This window comes from Acartia tonsa, chromosome 8 (genome assembly GCF_053477335.1).
Source record: "Acartia tonsa isolate MP-2025a chromosome 8, ASM5347733v1, whole genome shotgun sequence".
Classification (NCBI taxonomy): Eukaryota; Metazoa; Arthropoda; class Copepoda; order Calanoida; family Acartiidae; genus Acartia; species Acartia tonsa.
Genome location: NC_137267.1, coordinates 34,442,041 through 34,461,676, shown reverse-complemented (window position 1 = coordinate 34,461,676; position 19,636 = coordinate 34,442,041). Strand labels below are relative to the sequence as shown.

At 30.4% G+C, this 19,636-nt stretch overlaps 1 protein-coding gene across 1 annotated transcript in view; it reads left to right on the top strand.

Annotated features, from left to right (window-relative positions):
• Positions 1-19,636, top strand: part of ci (transcriptional activator cubitus interruptus) — a 70,944-nt gene that overhangs the window by 47,260 nt on the left and 4,048 nt on the right. The window contains exons 8-14 of the mRNA XM_080170198.1: positions 463-576; positions 3,375-3,442; positions 3,923-4,004; positions 8,479-8,586; positions 8,810-8,866; positions 17,513-17,776; positions 19,471-19,559. Of these exons, the coding sequence (XP_080026324.1) occupies positions 463-576; positions 3,375-3,442; positions 3,923-4,004; positions 8,479-8,586; positions 8,810-8,866; positions 17,513-17,776; positions 19,471-19,559 (782 nt within the window). The remainder of the gene's footprint in view (positions 1-462; positions 577-3,374; positions 3,443-3,922; positions 4,005-8,478; positions 8,587-8,809; positions 8,867-17,512; positions 17,777-19,470; positions 19,560-19,636) is intronic.

The window sequence follows — 19,636 nt, the reverse complement described above, 5'->3', positions numbered from 1 at the left end:
AAATGTAAAACTTATTACTTCGCCACCAACATTGGGGAACTGTACTCTAGGAAGGGAAAAGTTCACGTTTTACATGATTGGGTGAGGGCTCATTTTAAGAACTATGATTTCTAGGTTTCTAGATTTCTCAGAAAATACTCTAAAACCTATAAAATTTAAAAAAGCTGGAATAACTTTTTTTTCTATTACCTTTTTTGTTTGGGCAATGTCTATGTGAATCTTTAACTTGTTAACTGTAAGCTCATAAAGATTAGAACAATCAATTTTAAAGATAATGAAACTTTTAAATCTTTTCAGCTCACTTTAACATACCATACAGTTTTGTTCAAATTTTCATTAAACAACATTATCTTGGTTGTCTTAAAAAAGCTTAACTTCTAATAGGTGAGGTTAGTTCAGGTTGTTTCCATAGAGCCCCGCAGGGTTAGATATCTTAACATTAATTTGATGTATTTTTGACAGTTGGAGGTTGATGGTGACGGAGGCTGCAAGGAGGAGCCCGACGACTTTATAGAGACGCACTGCCATTGGGTTAACTGTGATAGAGATTTTAATACTCAAGATGATTTAGTTAAGGTCAGTAGAATTCTTTTTATTACTATGTTGATACATGAGTCAAAAAACGATGAATCACATCAAAATTGTAAATACCTTACTATTAAAATAGGTAAACCTATGTAAAAATAGTCATACTTCATGCTAGATAGTATAATTTAAAAAACAGGAAAACCGTCATTTTTTATTTTACAGTCTTTATTAGAAATCTTGAAATTTGAAGAAGAAAAAAAACTTATTAGCATTTGCACCGAGATGGTTCATTTTTATGCATCTTCGTCTAAAAAAAAATCTTATAAAATGTAAAATTTATGTAATACAATGATTAAATTAACATATTTTCAAATATAGTACGATACAAGTAGGGTTTTATCCATTAGTATCTCAAAAATGTATTAAAAATTTATCTTCCCTAAAGTATGAGATTTTGTGTTTTGGGGAGGGGAAAGATTATATTTTCTTTCATTGTACTATTCCTGTTCAATAAAAGATTCGCGCATAAACTAACGACGTACTGATGGACAGACTGACCGACAAATATAGAGTAGCTTGTTAACTTAATACATAAAATGGATAGATGGATAATTTTTTGTAAAGTAAAGGTATTTGTTTTATTTCATATCTGATACCCCCACGACCATTCCTAAATTACAGGGCTATTTTCTAGGGATCTAAAGGGATAAGACTATGGCCGATAAATTGATATAAATCCCCAATGATGATAGACAAAATTACCCCTTCTGTAGATTACAATTAGTGGTTGAATCGTTTGGACACTCAATCTGATGAACCAACCAAACACAATTCACTAAAGTTCCCAAAGTTGTTAAGCCAACGAATAAGAAGACGTTATTATACAACTTTGGGGACTAGTGTAATAAACAGCTCATTGTCCCCTTCCTCCCTGACAATTTTATATAATTTTTAGTACTTATGCTTTATTCTAAAAACAAAGAAATATATCCATCCCTTAGATTTTTTATCCCAGCTCAAGTTAATGTTTGAATCTAAAAATTTTGACAATGGCGATCAATTTTTATATGTTTCAGCCATTTGTTCTCAAAATTTTGAAATGACTAAACGCATGAAATATTATGTTATACTTTATTAAAGTTTAAAAACACGTTAATTTGTAGTAACTAATAATAATAACTTTAAAAAAAATTTAATTTTTCAGTTATTTCTGAGTTACATTTTCAAACACAGAAAAATACCATTGTATTATTTAGAGAAAAAAAATTTAAAATGAATTCAAAAACATTTTAAATGAATGAACGAAGCGTATTTTTTTCAACAACCCTTCCCTCTTTTTTTCCTTCCTTCTTATTTTATTTTCGTTCATAACAAAATACTTCAGATTTGAATAAAAACATCACTTTGAGTAGCCCTTTTAAAAAAGCGAAGCTACTCTACAACTAAGGGTCCTTTCATGTACCCATCACTTAAAAAAATTGCCAAAACTTCCTTATCAATTAACATAGAGTGATCAACACAGTTTGCTAAGTCCAATACACAGTGTTTCATGTTAAAAGTTCTTCAGTTGGTTATAAATAAAAAAACATAATGCTTTAATGAGCATAAATTTTATACGGATACTAAAATCTCTAAATATAGATTACTTACAATTTATTTAACTACAGACAAAATTATTATACACTGTGATTTATTTACATTGTTATTGTTATCTGGTAGCTTGTGTTTGCTATTGCTTTGCTACTTTTGGACATCATTTTTCTTGTATCTCTATTCATTACTTCAAGGGTGTTAAAAAGTAAGGTTAAGTTGACGTAAATGGGAATTTGGGTCTTGAAAAAAGGTCCAGTAATGATGTTTGGAAAAATATTTTAATCCGTTCTCACGAGGGAAGCCAAAAAAAAGCATCGTTGGGTACTTTAAAACATCTTCAAATTTTCAAGTGCTCTTTTTAATACTTTCATAAATAGATAATAATCAACTTTGTTAAGTACAACAACCTTTTAATAATCTTTTTTTGTTTTATAGTTCAATCCCTTATCCTAATACGATATTTTGTCTTCAAAATGTTTCTCCTTCTCTCCTTGCTAAAACAGCTTATTGGCATTGAAAAAAAGTATAGAAATATTCTAAGACAGGGCGATGTATATGGCAAAAAAATACTTCTTTGTCTATTATACTTTGCTGTAGTAAGAACAATTCAAATGACCAATAATAGGCCAATATATTTTACCATTGGTCAATTAAAATGTAATACTGGTCCAATTATACGTCATTATTTTTTATAAGCACTATAAGCTGATGCCCTGTAGTAATAATGCACATAGAAAAAATTAGAAATTAAAGGCATAATATCATTCTCCAGTTGACATATCCCGTTCCCTGGTATTTTAGAGGGTTGGAATTTACTAATTGATCAGGAATGATGTTACAAATAGTTTTAACAATTCCAACTTTTTTTCTCTGAAAAGAATTAAAAATTGATAAAACAGCGGGATAAAATGGACATGATTTTTTTGATAAAAAGATGTAGTCGTGAAGTTATCACAATAGAACAACAGAAAACATGGTTTTATAAAAACCTTTTTCATACACTTATCTGCGGTCAATTGTCTATAAACCGTACTAAAACAAGCTTTTTATAGTGCCTATAAAAAATGACGTCATTCTAGCCCACCATTGGTCAATTGACATGTATATTGGTCTGCCATTGGTAATTTAGTCTGTGTAATTGTATTGGCTATGATTGGTCATTTATATTGTACGACGTCACTTTTATATAGGCACTATAAAGAGCTTCGTACTAGAAACATGAACATCTAAAATTAATTTTATTTTATTTTCAGCACATCTCGAACGACCACATACATGCAAACAAGAAAAATTTTATCTGCCAATGGAGGGATTGTTCAAGGTAAATTTTATTTTATTTTTAAAGGCTTTTAGCGGCTACGCCCCTAGAAGGTCTAGGGGCACTGAAGGTTTGATGGAAGTCGACCCACCCCCCCATTTTCAACTTGATCTTTAGAGAGTTAAAGTAAAAAATTTGAGGGGTTAATTTTTTTCTAGGGTTGATTTCTTTTATAAGGTTGGAGATACCCTCTCCCAAAATAGTTAAAGACCTTTAGTGAACATATGAGAAGCTACATTGTAAAGGAGAATCGTATAGGTTAAGTGGTTAGCGAGATCCTTCGCTGCAGATAAAAAAAAGCTAACTTTAAGGAATAGGATAATGTGTAGTTTTACAAGAAACAAAATAAAACAGAGAAACGGTATTCTCATAAGTAAATAAAACTTTCTTTCATTAGGGGGGTAATATAGGATGACTATCTTACATTGAAATATTTTTATGTTGCAAAATACATGTCGAAGAAATAACTTTTTTTCTTTTTAGGCAAGAAAAGCCGTTCAAGGCCCAATACATGTTGGTTGTACACATGAGAAGACATACAGGAGAAAAGCCACACAAGTGTACGGTAAGCATGCTTAAATTTTAGAGTTGCTACGATGTTTTTTTTTATATTTTGGTGCTTTATGATGGTGTTATCCTTGTTAGTAGTCGAACTCAGGAAGGAAGGGGACAATGGGCTGTTTATTACACTAGTCCCCAAAGTTTTATAAAAACTTTTTCTTATTCTTTGGCAGAATTTTTATTGAAATTTTATTGGTTGGTTTATTAAGATAAGAATCTAAACGTTTCAGCCAATAATTTTAATCTACAGAAGTGGCAATTTTAGATCCCTGAGAAATAACTTAGTTTTATTATGCGCATTAAAAGAATATACTTATGCAGCTGAAAATTTGTTAGCTTGTCATTGCTGCGCTATCTGTGAACATAATTGTATTTGTTTTGATTAAGATATCAAAGAATACTATGCACTTAAAGACACGAAGGAAAAAGGCCATAAAAAATGCTTAAATAAAAAAAACGCTAAAAAAGAATAAAAGAATTTGTGTAAACATTTTATAGCATTCTCTTTTGAATACTTTGTGTTTGTGTATCTCAACTTTTATCAAGGCTCGGCAATTGCACATTTTTTCAATCCTGAGTCGTAGGGTAATCGACGTATTGAAAAAATTTAAAATCAGCCGAATGTCAAAACATGCTTCTTATATTGAATTCCGTCCATTTTTCTGTAATTTAAGCACTAAGTTTTTAAAAAGCAGCTGCCGAGCCCTGGCTTTTATCAGATGTATTTTTTAACAAGATAATCAAATGGTATTTTAGTTAACAGGGTTTAGAGGACTCATGTTAGAGATTTTAAATAATCTAAATCATGTAATGGTTGTTCTGATTTGAGAAAATATGTTCTATTAAAAGAAACATATTTTTCATGGTTTCTGTCGACTATTAATAATCATAAAAATTGTTAATAGCTGAAATTTTGTCGATGTATTTTCTGTTATAAAAGTTGTAAAAAAAGTTTTATGTTGATATAATAATAGCACTAAAGTATAGCTGGATTTGAATTGACCAAAAGGGTTTCAGTAAGATATAAGTAAGAACATATAAAATGACATATCTTATTTATCTTATTTGCATGATTTACTACAAACCTTAAAATAACTTTGGTCTAAAATGGAACATAATATTAAACTTTTAACAATTGCACATTTTACCCCTTCCCCTTTTCTTCCTTATTTGTGTATGTTCTTCTAATGATGCGCTTCAATTATACGAAATCGTACTTGTTTAAAATGTTAAAATTTTGTCACTGAAAAGCTCACTGTGCCGGATGAAAAATGTTTGTTGTCCGAGGTATTGGGATATCAAAAGATATCATCATTGACAATATAAACAGTTAGATACACATGTGAATGCTTGTGTTTTGGCATAGTTATTATATATTTTTAAGAAATGTGTGATATATACAAAATTAAAAGTTAAAAAAGGCTTTTTAGGAAATGTATGTAGTTAAGAGAAATTTTGAGAGGCATGAATTGTAATTATTAATATATAAATCTTATCTACAAAATACAATATCTCTATCAATGCACCGTAATCTACTCGCTACCCTAGCTGGTCCAAGTTTAGGTCCTGCCACGCATATGGCTGTCATACTGTAATGACAATCATTTGTTCTAGAAAACCAGATAACATAAATATAATAAATATGCACAATGAACAAGGATCACATCATATCTAAGTGACAGAGCCAAGTTTCAATTCATACAAAACAATTCCAAATGATTATATAATAAAATAACCTCATATGTAGATTCATTTTATTGGTTGAAAAGCTTAAACACCATTATTTTGGAACTAATAAGCAAAATTCATTAAAAGTCCCCAAAGTTTTAGAGCCAACGAATAAGATAATGTCGTTATACAACTTTTTGTGCCAGTTTATTTTACAGTCCAATGTCTCCTCAAACGGGTTTTCGATCTTATTATTCTTTCCCAATTTTCTTTCATTTTAGTTTTAAAAGTTTTTTTTTAAAAAAAGCTTGTTAGCTTGCTTTTCGCACTGACACGGTTTATTTACTTAGTAAATTATAGAGTATCTTTGCTTTTAAACTTGATCTCAATAATTTAAGGAGGGACAAACTAAAAAAGACATTCGGCGGCATCCTACTTGTTTATTTTATCTGTTGTGCATTTTTTTTAATAATGGCTAGGTAGCCGCTGAAAAAATCCACTAAAATCTGCATATTGTAATGTAGCAACCTGGGAGAGAGGGGACATTGGACACTTGTACCTAAAGGTTTTTTTTAAAGCACGTTCCCTCACTGGCTGATACTTTTATACAAGTTTTGTTGATTAGGTCTAACTTATCAACCATTAATTTTGATCTACATAGGGAGCGATTAGGGAGTACATCAATTTATCGACTAATGTCTTATCCCTATATGGCAACCCAATCATGCAAAGGTCTATGGCATTACTATTGATTTCACGCATCTGATAAAGTAAATTTAGATTTAATTTTAACGTTTTTACATACGGATTGTACTTTAAGGTAAATGATAAAAAAAATAAAATAATGTTATTTTTCCCCTCAATTTTAGGGCCTAAAAAAAGTATTATGTTGTAAATTATCTCGTTGAAGCGGAATTTTAGAGGAAAATTGTAATCTATAAGGAGGGATACAGGGATCAGTAAGTAAATTTAACATAATAATAAAAAACAAAACTACCCTTCTGTAGATTATATTTATTGGTAGTAAAGTTTTAAACCAACGAATAGGAAACATATAATTTACAGTTCAATGTTCCTTGCCCTATCTGAGAAAAAAAGGTTGTCTTTGATTATAATAAGAATATTGGTGGAGATCCTATCCCAGAACCCGAGAATTTAGGGGGCTTAATCCGATAGATACCTAGTATTAAATATTCTACACAAGAATAATAACGTTCAAAGGCACCTTTTTGGTTTGTTTTTAATTCATTTACATTCCAAAATTTAAAGGATTTAAATCTAAGATGTTGTATATTATAGATAAAAAAAATCTGTTACACGAAATATCAGACCAACGAACAGACAGACAAATTAAAACATATAGTAGCTATAAACTACCAAAATAATCCGCAAATTGGTCTAAAACTTAGGATAAGACTAGCAGTCGTTTTTTAAACCATAAAATATAGGAAAATAACATAGAAATGAAAGCTTTTTTTTTCTCTGTTAAAATCAACCACAAATGAAACATTTGTTTGTCTTATGAAAACATTTTCTATGATGTAACTTTTCTCTTAAGTTAATATGATATTAGCACTTTTAATATTTTTATTATCTTTGTTTATTATGTAACTTAGCAGGTAGTGTCAATTAAAAATAAAACATTCAACAAATGATTGACATTGTACACAGTTCTTTTACCTTATTCAATACATAACTTTTAGTCGGTTTTTAATTAGAAGTGTTTAAAGAAAACAGCTAAAATAGTGCTTTATTTAAAACAACAAAAGACTATATTATCATTACTAGAACAGCGTACTATGGTTGATTAATGTTTGTTTTCTTAGTAAGGTTGATAATTCAGTCGAATTAGCATGTCGATATTATGCCAGTAGATGTACACTGTTATGTATTTTAAGCTATGTAGCGGTATAGGGAAAACTTAAGTAGTATAAGTTCAAAGTTGTCTATCACAATTATTGTCTTGATTGTACCAACAGTCAGGCAATCAAGGTTTTTGATAAAAGTTGGGTTAATAATGTTTTCTTTGGTACTGCAGTCTTAATCAGGGATCTAACCAGGGTTTCGGATCCGGATCCGCAAGGATCCGCATGTTTTTGCGGAAAAAATGGAAAAATCTACCTAAATTTATATAAAATCTCAGACATTCTCTTGATGAGAGCCAATCTTTAAGGTTTAGGTTCAGACTTGAAAATTAAAAGTATTTTTGACTTCGAATTAAAGAATAAAATTTTTTTTGAAAAATTTGGTGATTTTATTTTTATTGTCAAGGATCCAGATCCGGATCCGCACTGACTAAATTTTGAGGATCCGGATCCGCATACAATCAATGCGGATCCGAAACCCTGGATCTAACAATGGCCTATAAATTTATGTATAAATTCCTAATAATGATACACAAGATTGCCCCTTTTGTAGATTATAATTAGTAGTTGAAACGTTTGGCATAATTATTAATAATCTACTTTTATCAACAGCCTTGATATAAAAATATTGAAATACTAGTCATGCAAATGTTATGTAAAACGTCAAAAGAATATCTATACTTTGATATTATAATTGACAGAATTTGACCCTTATTGACTCTTAGCTTTATCAAAATGTTATACGTATTGTCTTCAAAAGTATTAGTCCTCTTGCTTTTTGATGTACTATTGTTATACCATCAAAATTACAAAATTTTTATTAAAGTGCCCTTAATTCAATTATGGAATGTTTTTATCAAATTTTAAAGCCGACTTTATTTTTCTAATTTTACGTAAATGCCATCTATTATTAAAATATTTACTAATTTCATCTTATTATTTCAGTTTGAGGGCTGTAAGAAGTCGTACTCTCGTTTAGAAAATTTGAAAACCCACCTTCGGTCTCACACTGGCGAGAAACCATACATGTGCGAGTTCCCCGGCTGTACTAAGGTAACCATTTTATTTGCTGACATTTGTCTGTAGGTTCTTTTTATTTTGACATGTTCAAAGGAGACTTTTGAATGCGAAACCCCCATTTAACTTACCAAAATATTGGTTTTCTTGCAAATTTTCTAGCGGCTGTTCCTCTTTTGAACCTCTTTAAAGCTTCTATGAAGTGAAAAACTAAATCGATTCAGTCGTTAGCGAGATCTTAACCTTTATTATTTTTTAGGCTTTCAGCAATGCTAGTGATCGGGCGAAACATCAAAATCGTACCCATTCAAATGAGGTGAGTACATTTTATTAGGGAGGGAGCGGACATTGTGCTGATTACACCACTAGTCCCCAAAGTTTTATGCTAACATTTACTTATTTGTTGGCTAAACAACTTTGATAATTTTATTGAATTTTGATTGGTTGGGTCATTTAAGTGAATATCCAAATGTTTTAGCCACTTATTGTAATCTACAGAAGGGGGTAATTTTGTGTATTATCATTGGGGATGTAAATTGATTTATCGGTCATCGTCTTATCCCTTTAGATCCCTGGATTTTGCTCAAACATATTATTACACCTTTCATGTGAAACTCCATAAAAGCAGCTTGACCTAAAGCTGCAAAAATGCTTGAAAATCACTTTTTTACGAGCTTAATTTTAACCCCACACCAGCTTTTTCAATATTTTGGGGAAAGGTTATGACTTATTTACAACAACCCCCCTTTGAAGTACTAATCCCCCCTCCCCTCCTCCATGCAATTTTCGCATAAAGGAGGTTTGCTAATGTCAAAATGAATTATCTACACCGTGTTTATTTTTCACACGCACCCCCTCCCCCCACTAAATACGTCTAAAAAAATAAAAAAAAATATAATTTTAGCCTAAAAGTTAAAAACAATACATTTTTGTGCCCAAAATAATCTTATTTTCAACTAGGTAATTAAAAAAATAAATGTAAAGCAGGGGATATTTTAGACATTTTAAGCAATTATTTTCAATCTTGAAGAAAATTTCAAACAAGGATGACAACATCCAAAAGTAGAGCCTTTAAATATTTTTCTCCATTATTTTAATTTAGTTTGCCTTAACCTTGCATTTTCCACAATTTTTACCTTGCAAACAAACAAATCAGACTAAATTATAGAGTAGCTACGCTAGCAAACCAAGAGCCTACGTCTAAAAACTGTAGGGCCATTTTTTCTGACTTGACACATAAGTTGTGGGAGTGCAAGTTTATACCCTCGACACCCAATAATTAGCGCTAGTTAACTTCAACAAAATTAACTGTTCCCGCTAAATTCCTCAAAAAAGAAAACATTCTGCATCAAAACTTGAAGGGAAGTACCCAAAGTTTTAAAACCACGTTATCTTATTCGTTGACTCAAGAATGCTAGGTGAATTTTGAAAAAAAGGAGAGTTGTTAAAAAGTGCTACATATACACACAGACAGCTAGACACTTTTTATAAATCTGTAAAGCTACATTTTGGCGGAATTTAGTCAACTATGGCCCATTTTAAACAACTCTATCTTTCTCCCATTTTCCTACTCATACCAGACCAGGTGTCAACACAAACATGCAAATTTTGGCAGGTATTGTCAATCATGCTTAGGTTTTGGATTCTTTATTTTGTCTATTGTATTGCTTCTAAATTAACTAGTGACATACAAACATAGCTAATGATAGAGCAGTTATGCTATTTATAGTGTTTACTTTTTTGGGCGAATGCTTTTTAAGATTTAAGATTAAGACTGAACCAAAACTCATTTACTCAACGATAACCCTTTCCCCCCTTTTTTTCTTTTGCCTTAGCCCCATTTCTGCGTTGTCTTAAATATTAGCATTTTTGCCTATTGGTATACATAGAATGTAAACTAAAGTTTCTTTTTAAAAATAATTAGGATTTAATTCTTTTTCGGATGATGGAAAGGCTACGAAGTAGCAGGTTTCGTCTCATTTTTTTAGTAGCAAGATTTAACATTTACCTAATCTAAAATAGCCAAAAGCTGAATACTGTGAATTCAGACGAAACCCGCTAATTCTTTTCTTTTCATGATCCTCTTTTTCAATATATGAAGTACCCTTAAACCATTTGTGATTTGATCGTGTGAAAGTCTCGATTTGACCAATTTGATATGCTAAGGCATTCCTCCACTGGCATACATTGGTATCTATCAAGTATCTATGATTTACTGTTAATTTGTGTCGTTATTCTTTTTTTTTATTAAAATGGTCCTTTAGATAAATCTTATTTTACAAAATGTATTTATAGAAATGTAACATAATATACAGATAAACATCTATCTAGCCATCTGATTAGCACACAACTTTTAAAAGTAGCGCAGCTACTTTAAATTTATCCTATCTGTACGTCTATCAAGTCAGATTCTAAACAAACAAGGGCAACTTTGTCAATAATAAGTTCAGCAATAACATACTACAAATATGGTAATACACAGTAAGGTATACTATTTTCATTCTATGATGATTAAAATTGTTAATGGACCATAAGGTTTTAAGAAGTTATAAGCAATATATGCAATCAAGCACGTATTTTTATTAAATGACAGACCTAAGTTATAGAGTAGCTGCGTTTTTTTAACAACTTTGTAACAATTTGTTCTTGTTGTTGGTGCATTCCTAACCGACATTCTTAAACATGTCCCCCTAAAGTATACTTTAATTAAAGGTCCTTTTTAAAGCTTTCTTTTGGAACAAGGTTAATAGTATTCAAAATCTGGGAGGAAGGGTACATTGGGCTGTTCATTATACTATTCCCCAAAGTTCCATAAAAAAGGTTTCTTATTCGTAAACTTAACAACTTTGGGGACTTGAATTTTGAATGGATGGTTCATTAAGTAGAGTGTCCAAACGTTTTGACCACTAATTGTAACCAACAGAAGATTTTATGTATCCTAATTGGCGATGTGCATCAATTTATAGGCTATTGTCTTACTCTTATCCATTTAGATCCCTGATTCAAAATATTGCACTTTCAAAAAGGGACTTTGAAAGCTGAACTGCCTCTAACTTTCTGTGAGTGAAAACAAATTGGAAGCTGTTTATAGTAACTATAAAAATGACGTCATACTGGCCTACCATTGGTCAATTAAAATGTATACTGGCCTGAAATTGGTAATTTAGTCTATGTATTGACCTATCATTGGTCATTAGTGTTGCATGAAGTCATTTTTATAGACAATATAAAAAGCTAACAAATTGTGTTATTTTCCTGTATTTTAGAGTAGTTGTGCTACTAAAACAATACAATAATTAAAACAAAATCAATCAATGAAAATTTCAACAGTTAAAGAGCGCTGGATTAATCCATCTTAGTTAGCTGGAAATATTCTATTGATGGATAGTAGATCCATTTGTAACCCTCCCACAAGCCTTAGTTTATGTTTATAATTCTCTAAAAATACCTTTTTGTTTCTTTTTTGACCTGTAAAATTTTGAGCCTTGACCAGTTTTCTAAGACATATAGTCTAAAAAAAAGATCATTGAAATACATGGGGAGGGGGGGGGGGGGGGTAGATAGTCCACTCGTCAATAAGTGGGATAATACCGCTACTACACGTCTATAACAATAGTCTAAAATTCCTAGCGCACAAAAACCAAAATTAAATCAGCTCAAATTTATTGATGAATGGATTTCGATCTCGCTTTTTGTGTTCTTTAGGTTTCTATAACTCTTAATCTGTTTGCGTGTGTGTGTGTGTGTGTGTGTGTGCGTGTTTGTATATATTAAAATGATAAAAACTTGCGGGCTTGCTTCATTAGGGCTTGATATCAATTTCTTGCCCGAAAAACCCACTCCCCCCTTTTTAAATTCAACTACTTATATACAGGGATCTTAAGGGATAGGACTATGCACATAGATAAAATGCAAGAATATTACACCAAACGTAGATTTAGATTATTGGTAGAAAAGATTGGACACTTGATGCTTTATGCAACCCAATCAAGATTCAAACTAAACTAAGGGAAACGATTTATAATCTATGGAGGCAATGCAATTTTTTGTTCATTGTCCTCTTCCTCCCTACTTCAATAAAATATATGATATCTTATACCCGATTAATTTAATAATAAATTGCAAGTTTTTCTATTTCTTTTATTATTTAAAATGCTTTATATTGTTTATTAAAAATTATTTTTTTACTAAGTTTATTAACCTCCCTCAAACTGAATCAATTAAGAGAATTATTAGGGCACCCGCTAATATATTCATTTCCATATAATACAACCCAAAATAAAGCTATTTTGATACTAATTGACAGAAAAATTAAATGTTGTAATTGTTATCTACAAAGAAAATAACACAAAACTAGATGATCTTGTTAATTTTGACTAATGGAAAAGTTTTAAAAACTTACACATTTTATAAACATAAAAATGCTACTACTATATCTTTTTCCAACCAATGACTAGCCCACTCAAAAATACAAGGATTGCGCTTTCAAAAATTGTAGAACAAGGAAAGATATAAAAAAGTTAAGTTCAAAAAAAGTTAAGAAAAAAGATAGGGTATGCTACTTGGTTCACTTTTGTGAATTTAGTTATTTTTCCAGTAACTTTTAAGTCACATTATATCGATAATTTGTCATAAATGACCACTTTTATCAATGTCATTGTCCATAAAATAAATAGTATGTCCTCCATGACAGCTTATATGTATAAACCAGTTTTTAAGTCCCCGCATTTGTGTATGTACTCCTTGATGGCTTGAAGAAACCCCGCTAACATTTCATAATGAAAAAAGCTGCCTTACTTTTACGGATGTAAAAAGGCCTATTTTATACTCAGTTTATTTTTGATGTCCCCTCAAAATAACTAACAAAATCTTAGAATGTAAAAAATACATATGTGAAGTAGGAACCATGTTACTTTATGCAACTCAATCAAGATTTAATCAAACCTCTCAAAGCCTAATCATAGAAGAATGCAATATCATTTACTGTCCCCTTCCCAAATGTGAAATACACTATTTATTTAAAATAAACTTTAATGGTTTTGTATAAGCATTTGTATCATTGGGGAAAAAGTGGGGTGGAGAGTTTTCAATGAAAATATTAGCAGCAGCAAAAACGGGCGTTTTAAGAATGATACATGCAAGGTTGTATTACATAAATACTTGATTTATGAACAATACCTGTCTTCTGAATATAGTAAGCTTTTTTGTCTGTAGCTAAGGTTCTCGCTAACCTCTGAACCAAAATCGGTCTCTTTTGAAAGTGTAGCCTTTTATAGGTCCAGTATAGGTTAATAACTATTTGGGGAAGGGTATGTCCACCCTCACAAAAGAAATCGCCCCTAGAAAAAATGCCCCATCCCCCACAAAAAAAAATATTTTTTCTTTAAACTAAAGTTGAAAGTATGAGGTTGACTTTTCCAACCCCCCTTTTCCCTTAAGTGTCCCTAGAGGCCTCTAGAAGCGTAGCTAGTATTTTGATGGATAAATTGTCTACAAATCACTAATAATGTCATTTGAAATGCATTTTTGTTTCTTTGCTAGGTACTAAGAAATAACAAGTTTGTATAATGTCCTTGCCTATGATAAAGCAACAAAAGAGGGTTGTTTTAGTTTCATAAAAGTGATTACTTGTTGACGTTCAAATTTTAATCCAGCTGTGCGATGCGTCAGAAAAAAATTACATGGATGATTACGTCCAATAGTTTAGTATAGTATAATATAAAAAAATGTCTAATAAATGAGAAAAAAATCCTCCAAATTCGAGAAATGGGTAAACTATCAAATGGAATAACACGTTGTAACGTTTTATTGCTTAAAAATGACCAAATATACATTGAAAACAAGGATGACAACATCCATAAGTATCATTACAAATTATGAAATTTGTTTCTTAGCCTAATAAACGGAAGCTAGAGTATGTTGTAGCGGTGTGGTTCAACGTTTTATCAGCCGTGTATTTTCCCCAAATATTTAATTTTTTTTAAAGCATTACCTACAAACTGACGGATTTAATGTTATTGAATGACGACTCACTTATAAAATAAATTTGTCATTACCAAAAGTTTCAGCCATCTATCTTAAATAGCAGCGGTGAAATTTTAAGTTTTCCTAATAGAAGTATGTACAGACAGACAAAATGAGTCATAGTGTAGCCTCGCTACTAACAAGTTTAAAATAACACAACAATGTAAATGATTTATAAACCATTGATTTTTTATAAGGTCTCAAAAATCTTCACTCAAATATATACGAAGATTTGTTATAAGGGATAAATATTGCCATTAAAAAACGCAAAAATGTCCAAGATGTGCAATAATTGAACAGTATTTTACAACAAAATTATAAAATAGCTGTGTTAAGCAAAACCTTATTTTTAGGACTAATATAAACCCCTGAAAAGCACAAAAAGGCTTTTTACTTTTAAAAGATTTATCTGTAAGTTGTAAAAATTTACAGTACTTAAACACTAACTAATATCCAGGGATAGAGGGGTGGGACAATGGAGGAGAAATTAATATTCCCCCTCTGAATTTGTGAAATCATGTCTATTAAATGTTGAATATATGGGTGTAAAATTAATTTTACCTCCCTGATATCATATATACTTCTTCCCTTATTTTCTTTTTCTCTCCCCTTCTATTTCTGTATATGCATCCTTTTGAATGAGATTTTTACTGTTTTTAAAGCCAATTACTTCACTTAAATGAAGGGAGGGATTGTTGTAGATAAGATTCGTTTTTAATTAAGCAATTTTCAATCTATTTAAAATTTAAAACTTTTATTGGTTTGTTTATAACACTATCTCACAATTGTCCTTATTAAAAGTCTAAGCATGATACCCCTATCTATCTACCTATCCAAAGTTAAGATAGTGATATCTATGTTTTGAAAGTACTATCAGGGGCGTAGTTTACATTTTTAGTGTGGGGTAAAAAAAGCAAATAAAATATTGAGCTAAAAAATAATGCTTTGGAGATGAAATTATACCGTTACAATTTACTGATTAGAAATAATATAAGTTTAATATTTTTAGATTTAAGGCAATGGCTCTTTGATTTGTGCTACATTTATCCCAATGGTCTAAGTTGGGAGTTAGTTGAAAGACAATAAGTTGTCATATTAAATCATTTTGCCCTATTTTCATAGAGTGATGAAAGTAGAAGCTTAAATAGGTATTTTATAACATAGAATAAACTAAAATATGTTTGATAAATATAATTAAAGTTTATCTTTTAGATATTAAATTATACAACAGCATACTATTATTCAGGAAAACTTTATATTTTACTAAAATTTTGACTGTTAAATAAAATTGTATATTCTATGTAGCTTTGTCTCTCTCAGCGGGAATTATCATTTTGTTTGGGTTTTCCTTTACATACCTTTAACATTAGATTATAATAATTAGAGTGTTTATAATTTGAGATTCAAATACCCACCTACTTGAGGAGCACAGCTACTCTATAACCCATTCGTATTGCAGTTAATTATTACTTTTTAAAGCCTTAAAAAGAACATAGATATTAAAAACCCTTAGATTTTCACTCCACTTAATTAATTTACTTTTACCCAACCAAACCCTCTAAAAGTCACCAACTGGGCTTAACACAACGTTATAAATACCGGTGGATTAATAAAAGTTATCTTTGGGTCATTACTGCGCTACTTGTGTTCATAATAGTTTTCTTTAAATTGTATATATATTATATAATTATAAGGTAAATTATTATTACAGTATTGTTTCTCATTTGATTAACACTCCTTTTTAGGGCAATCTCTATCTGTTTTTTCAACAATTTCTAGTTTGTCATTTTCAAGGAGTTTACAAAAGAATTTAACTAATTATGCCTAAACCAAGTAACTAAAAATTTAACCAAAAACCTGTTCTAAGCCTTAACAAAATTATTTTCATGATTTTGGCCTTAAAACTAATTTTTGTAGATAGATATACAACACTTCATTGTTTCCTAATTTATGGTATACTAATCTTGCTAAATAAGACCCCTTATACATACAACATATAGCTAAATTAAATACCCTCTTTAATTCATTAATGGATTTCTGATTACCCTAAGGGACTAGGGAACAAAATTATTTTGCAAATTAATACATTTTTACTAGACAGAATATTTTTGGACAATCATTCCAGCATATAGAAAGCTTATTTTGTCTAAATAAAATATTTTTTTTCATGTGCTAAATCAATTTCAGAGAGAGAGAGAGAGGGGACATTAGGCTTTTTATTACGCTAGTCCCTAGGTTTTATATTTTCTTATTCGTTGGCTTAACTTTAGTGAATTTTGATTGGTTGGTTTAATAAATTGAATGTTCGAACGTTTCAACCACTATTTTTTATGTACACAAGGGGTAATTTTACATATGATCATTGGGGATGTACATCAATTTATCGGCTACGGTCTTATCCCTTTAGATCCCTGGATCTTGTATAAAACATTTCACACAGGCCGAGAGGTTTTTAATTACACGAATAAAATGTTTGTTTCTTGATGTTTAATTGGTTTTCAGGCTATTTTTATCTAATCTTTAAGTGGCGCTACTTATTTATAGGCCTCAAGTTATTTTTTTAAAAGCAAATCAATAGACTTTTTTTAGTTATGCAAACGAATATACCAAAAATATTTTCTTTTTAATAACAAAAACTGCCTCAAAATTTTTGTAAGTGTCACTTTAAATGTTATTTCTTTATTAAAAGTCAATAAACTTCCTGTAAAAGGTTTTTATAATAAATATTCCATTAGTTATTTTTAGCCATAAACTTCATTGCTTAGCATTTAATGATATCTTATTAATGTCATTATGAAATAAGACTTTTAAGATAAATAATAAATAAAAATTGCGACAAATATTTTGGGAAGATTGCGTGATTATCATGTTTAAGGGAGGTTTCGTGATTTTATAAAATAAAATTTAGAAGATTTTTAATAATCTATTTTAATTTCAGAAACCGTATGTTTGCAAAGCACCTGGCTGCACAAAGCGGTACACAGATCCCAGCAGTTTAAGGAAGCACGTTAAAACCGTCCACGGCGCTGATTTCTACGCGTCCAAGAAGCACAAGGGCGTCGGCGATGGCAGTGAAGGCGGCGGCCGCCGGTCAAATAAGGACGCAGATCGGGGCTTCAGAGAGGCAGAGAACGGCTGCCATCCATTAACGCCGCTTACGCCGAATAGTAACGCTAGCGGATCGCCCAAGATTAAGTCTGAGGTAAATTAAATAATAAACCCAGAACCACTTCATTATGCAATCTACATATTCCTGGATATTATGTCTACGGTAGTCCATAAGTGTACAGCTTTACAGTACATTGTTTCTATTTGTTAAAGCAACACGTATGAAAAAAGAAAAAGATTCTGTTTAAAGTAAAATGCTTATATTTCAATCAAAATCTATATTTTTTTATTTTTTACCGATCCACTTCAATATGCAAATCAAAAGAAAATCAATGGGAAAATATTTGTTTTGCACTTTTCTCCACTTTTAAAAAATGATTCTGATAAAATAACAATTTTTTAAGGGATTTATGCATTAATTAAAATGAAAAACAGTTTAAGGTAGATTTTAATGATTTTTCTAAATAAGAAATAATTGAAAAAAAGAAATTCTATCCCTATCACTTTAGAGGACAGCTGCTGACCCCCAGTCTTATGGATGAAGCTAAATACATGTTAAAAATAAAAAATTAGCCTGAAAAGTATACAAAAATGTTTTTTGATGTGTTAAAAAAATCCATTTTAAAATCTTGATTTTGAGGATGATGGCCTTTAAGATGCTCTTACAGGTGGTGAAGGTGAGCTAAATGTTATCTAAGTACATGACCATTAAAACAACTTGTCTATTAACCTATGTACCATTTTTTGTAGTCATAGCAGCCTCCAGTGGAGCCTCTCGACATGAAATATAACCATTATCTAAAAACTACATTATTTACTTTATGAATTTTAGTAATTAAAATTGCAATTTTTTTCTTTTTTAATATTGCTTGGCTGGAGGCTGCTATGACTACAAAAATTGGACCATAGTTCAATATATAAGTTTTCTTCATGGTCATGCACTTTGATAACATTTAGCTCACCATCACCACCAGTAAGAGCATCTTAAAGGCCATCATCCTTAAAATCAAGATTTTAAAATGGATTTTTTTAACACATCAAAAAACATTTTTGTAAACTTTTCAGGCTAATTTTTATTTTTAACATGTATTTAGCTTCATCCATAAGACTGGGGGTCGGCAGCTGTCCTCTAAAGTGATAGGGATAGAATTTCTTTTTTTCAATTATTTCTTAATTAGAAAAATCATTAAAATCTACCTTAAAATGTTTTTCATTATAATTAATGCATAAATCCCTTCCCTTTAAAAATTGTTATTTTATCAGAATCAATTTTTAAAAGTGGAGAAAAGGGCAAAACAAACGTTTTTCCATTGATTTTCTTTTGATTTGAATAATGAAGTGGATCAGTAAAAAATACAAAAATATAGATTTTGATTGAAATATAAGCATTTTACTTTAAACAGAATCTTTTTCTTTTATCATACGTGTTGCTTTAACAAATAGAAACAATGTACTTTAAAGCTGTAAACTTATGGACTACCGTAGACAAAATATCCAGGAAAATGTAGATTGCATAATGAAGTGGTTCTGGGTTTATTTATTCTATTGTATTTTGTATATTGAAATTAAAAATTATAAGATTAAAACCAGTTTTATTAGCCCCTTAGGGGCCGAAAGCCTTTGCGAACAAAACTGGTATTAATTTTATGATTTTTATTTTAATATTCGTGGAAAATTGTCTGTTATACGAAGCTAAACATGATTTTTCTGTATTTTCAAATAGTTTGACCTACAATAATTTATGATAAAATATTCGAGAATAAACGCTAATTTTAATTTTAATTTCAGCAACCATTTTCTCCTGGAGAGTATTCCAACTCGGATTCAAACCATGGCATCTCTGGTTATCAGTCTTCCTTCGCTAGCTTTAATCAAAGGTAAAATTTAATATTTTTAGTAGATATTCTACAATTAGGTTATGTAATTAGTAAAATACTAGAGGGGGAAGGGGTTA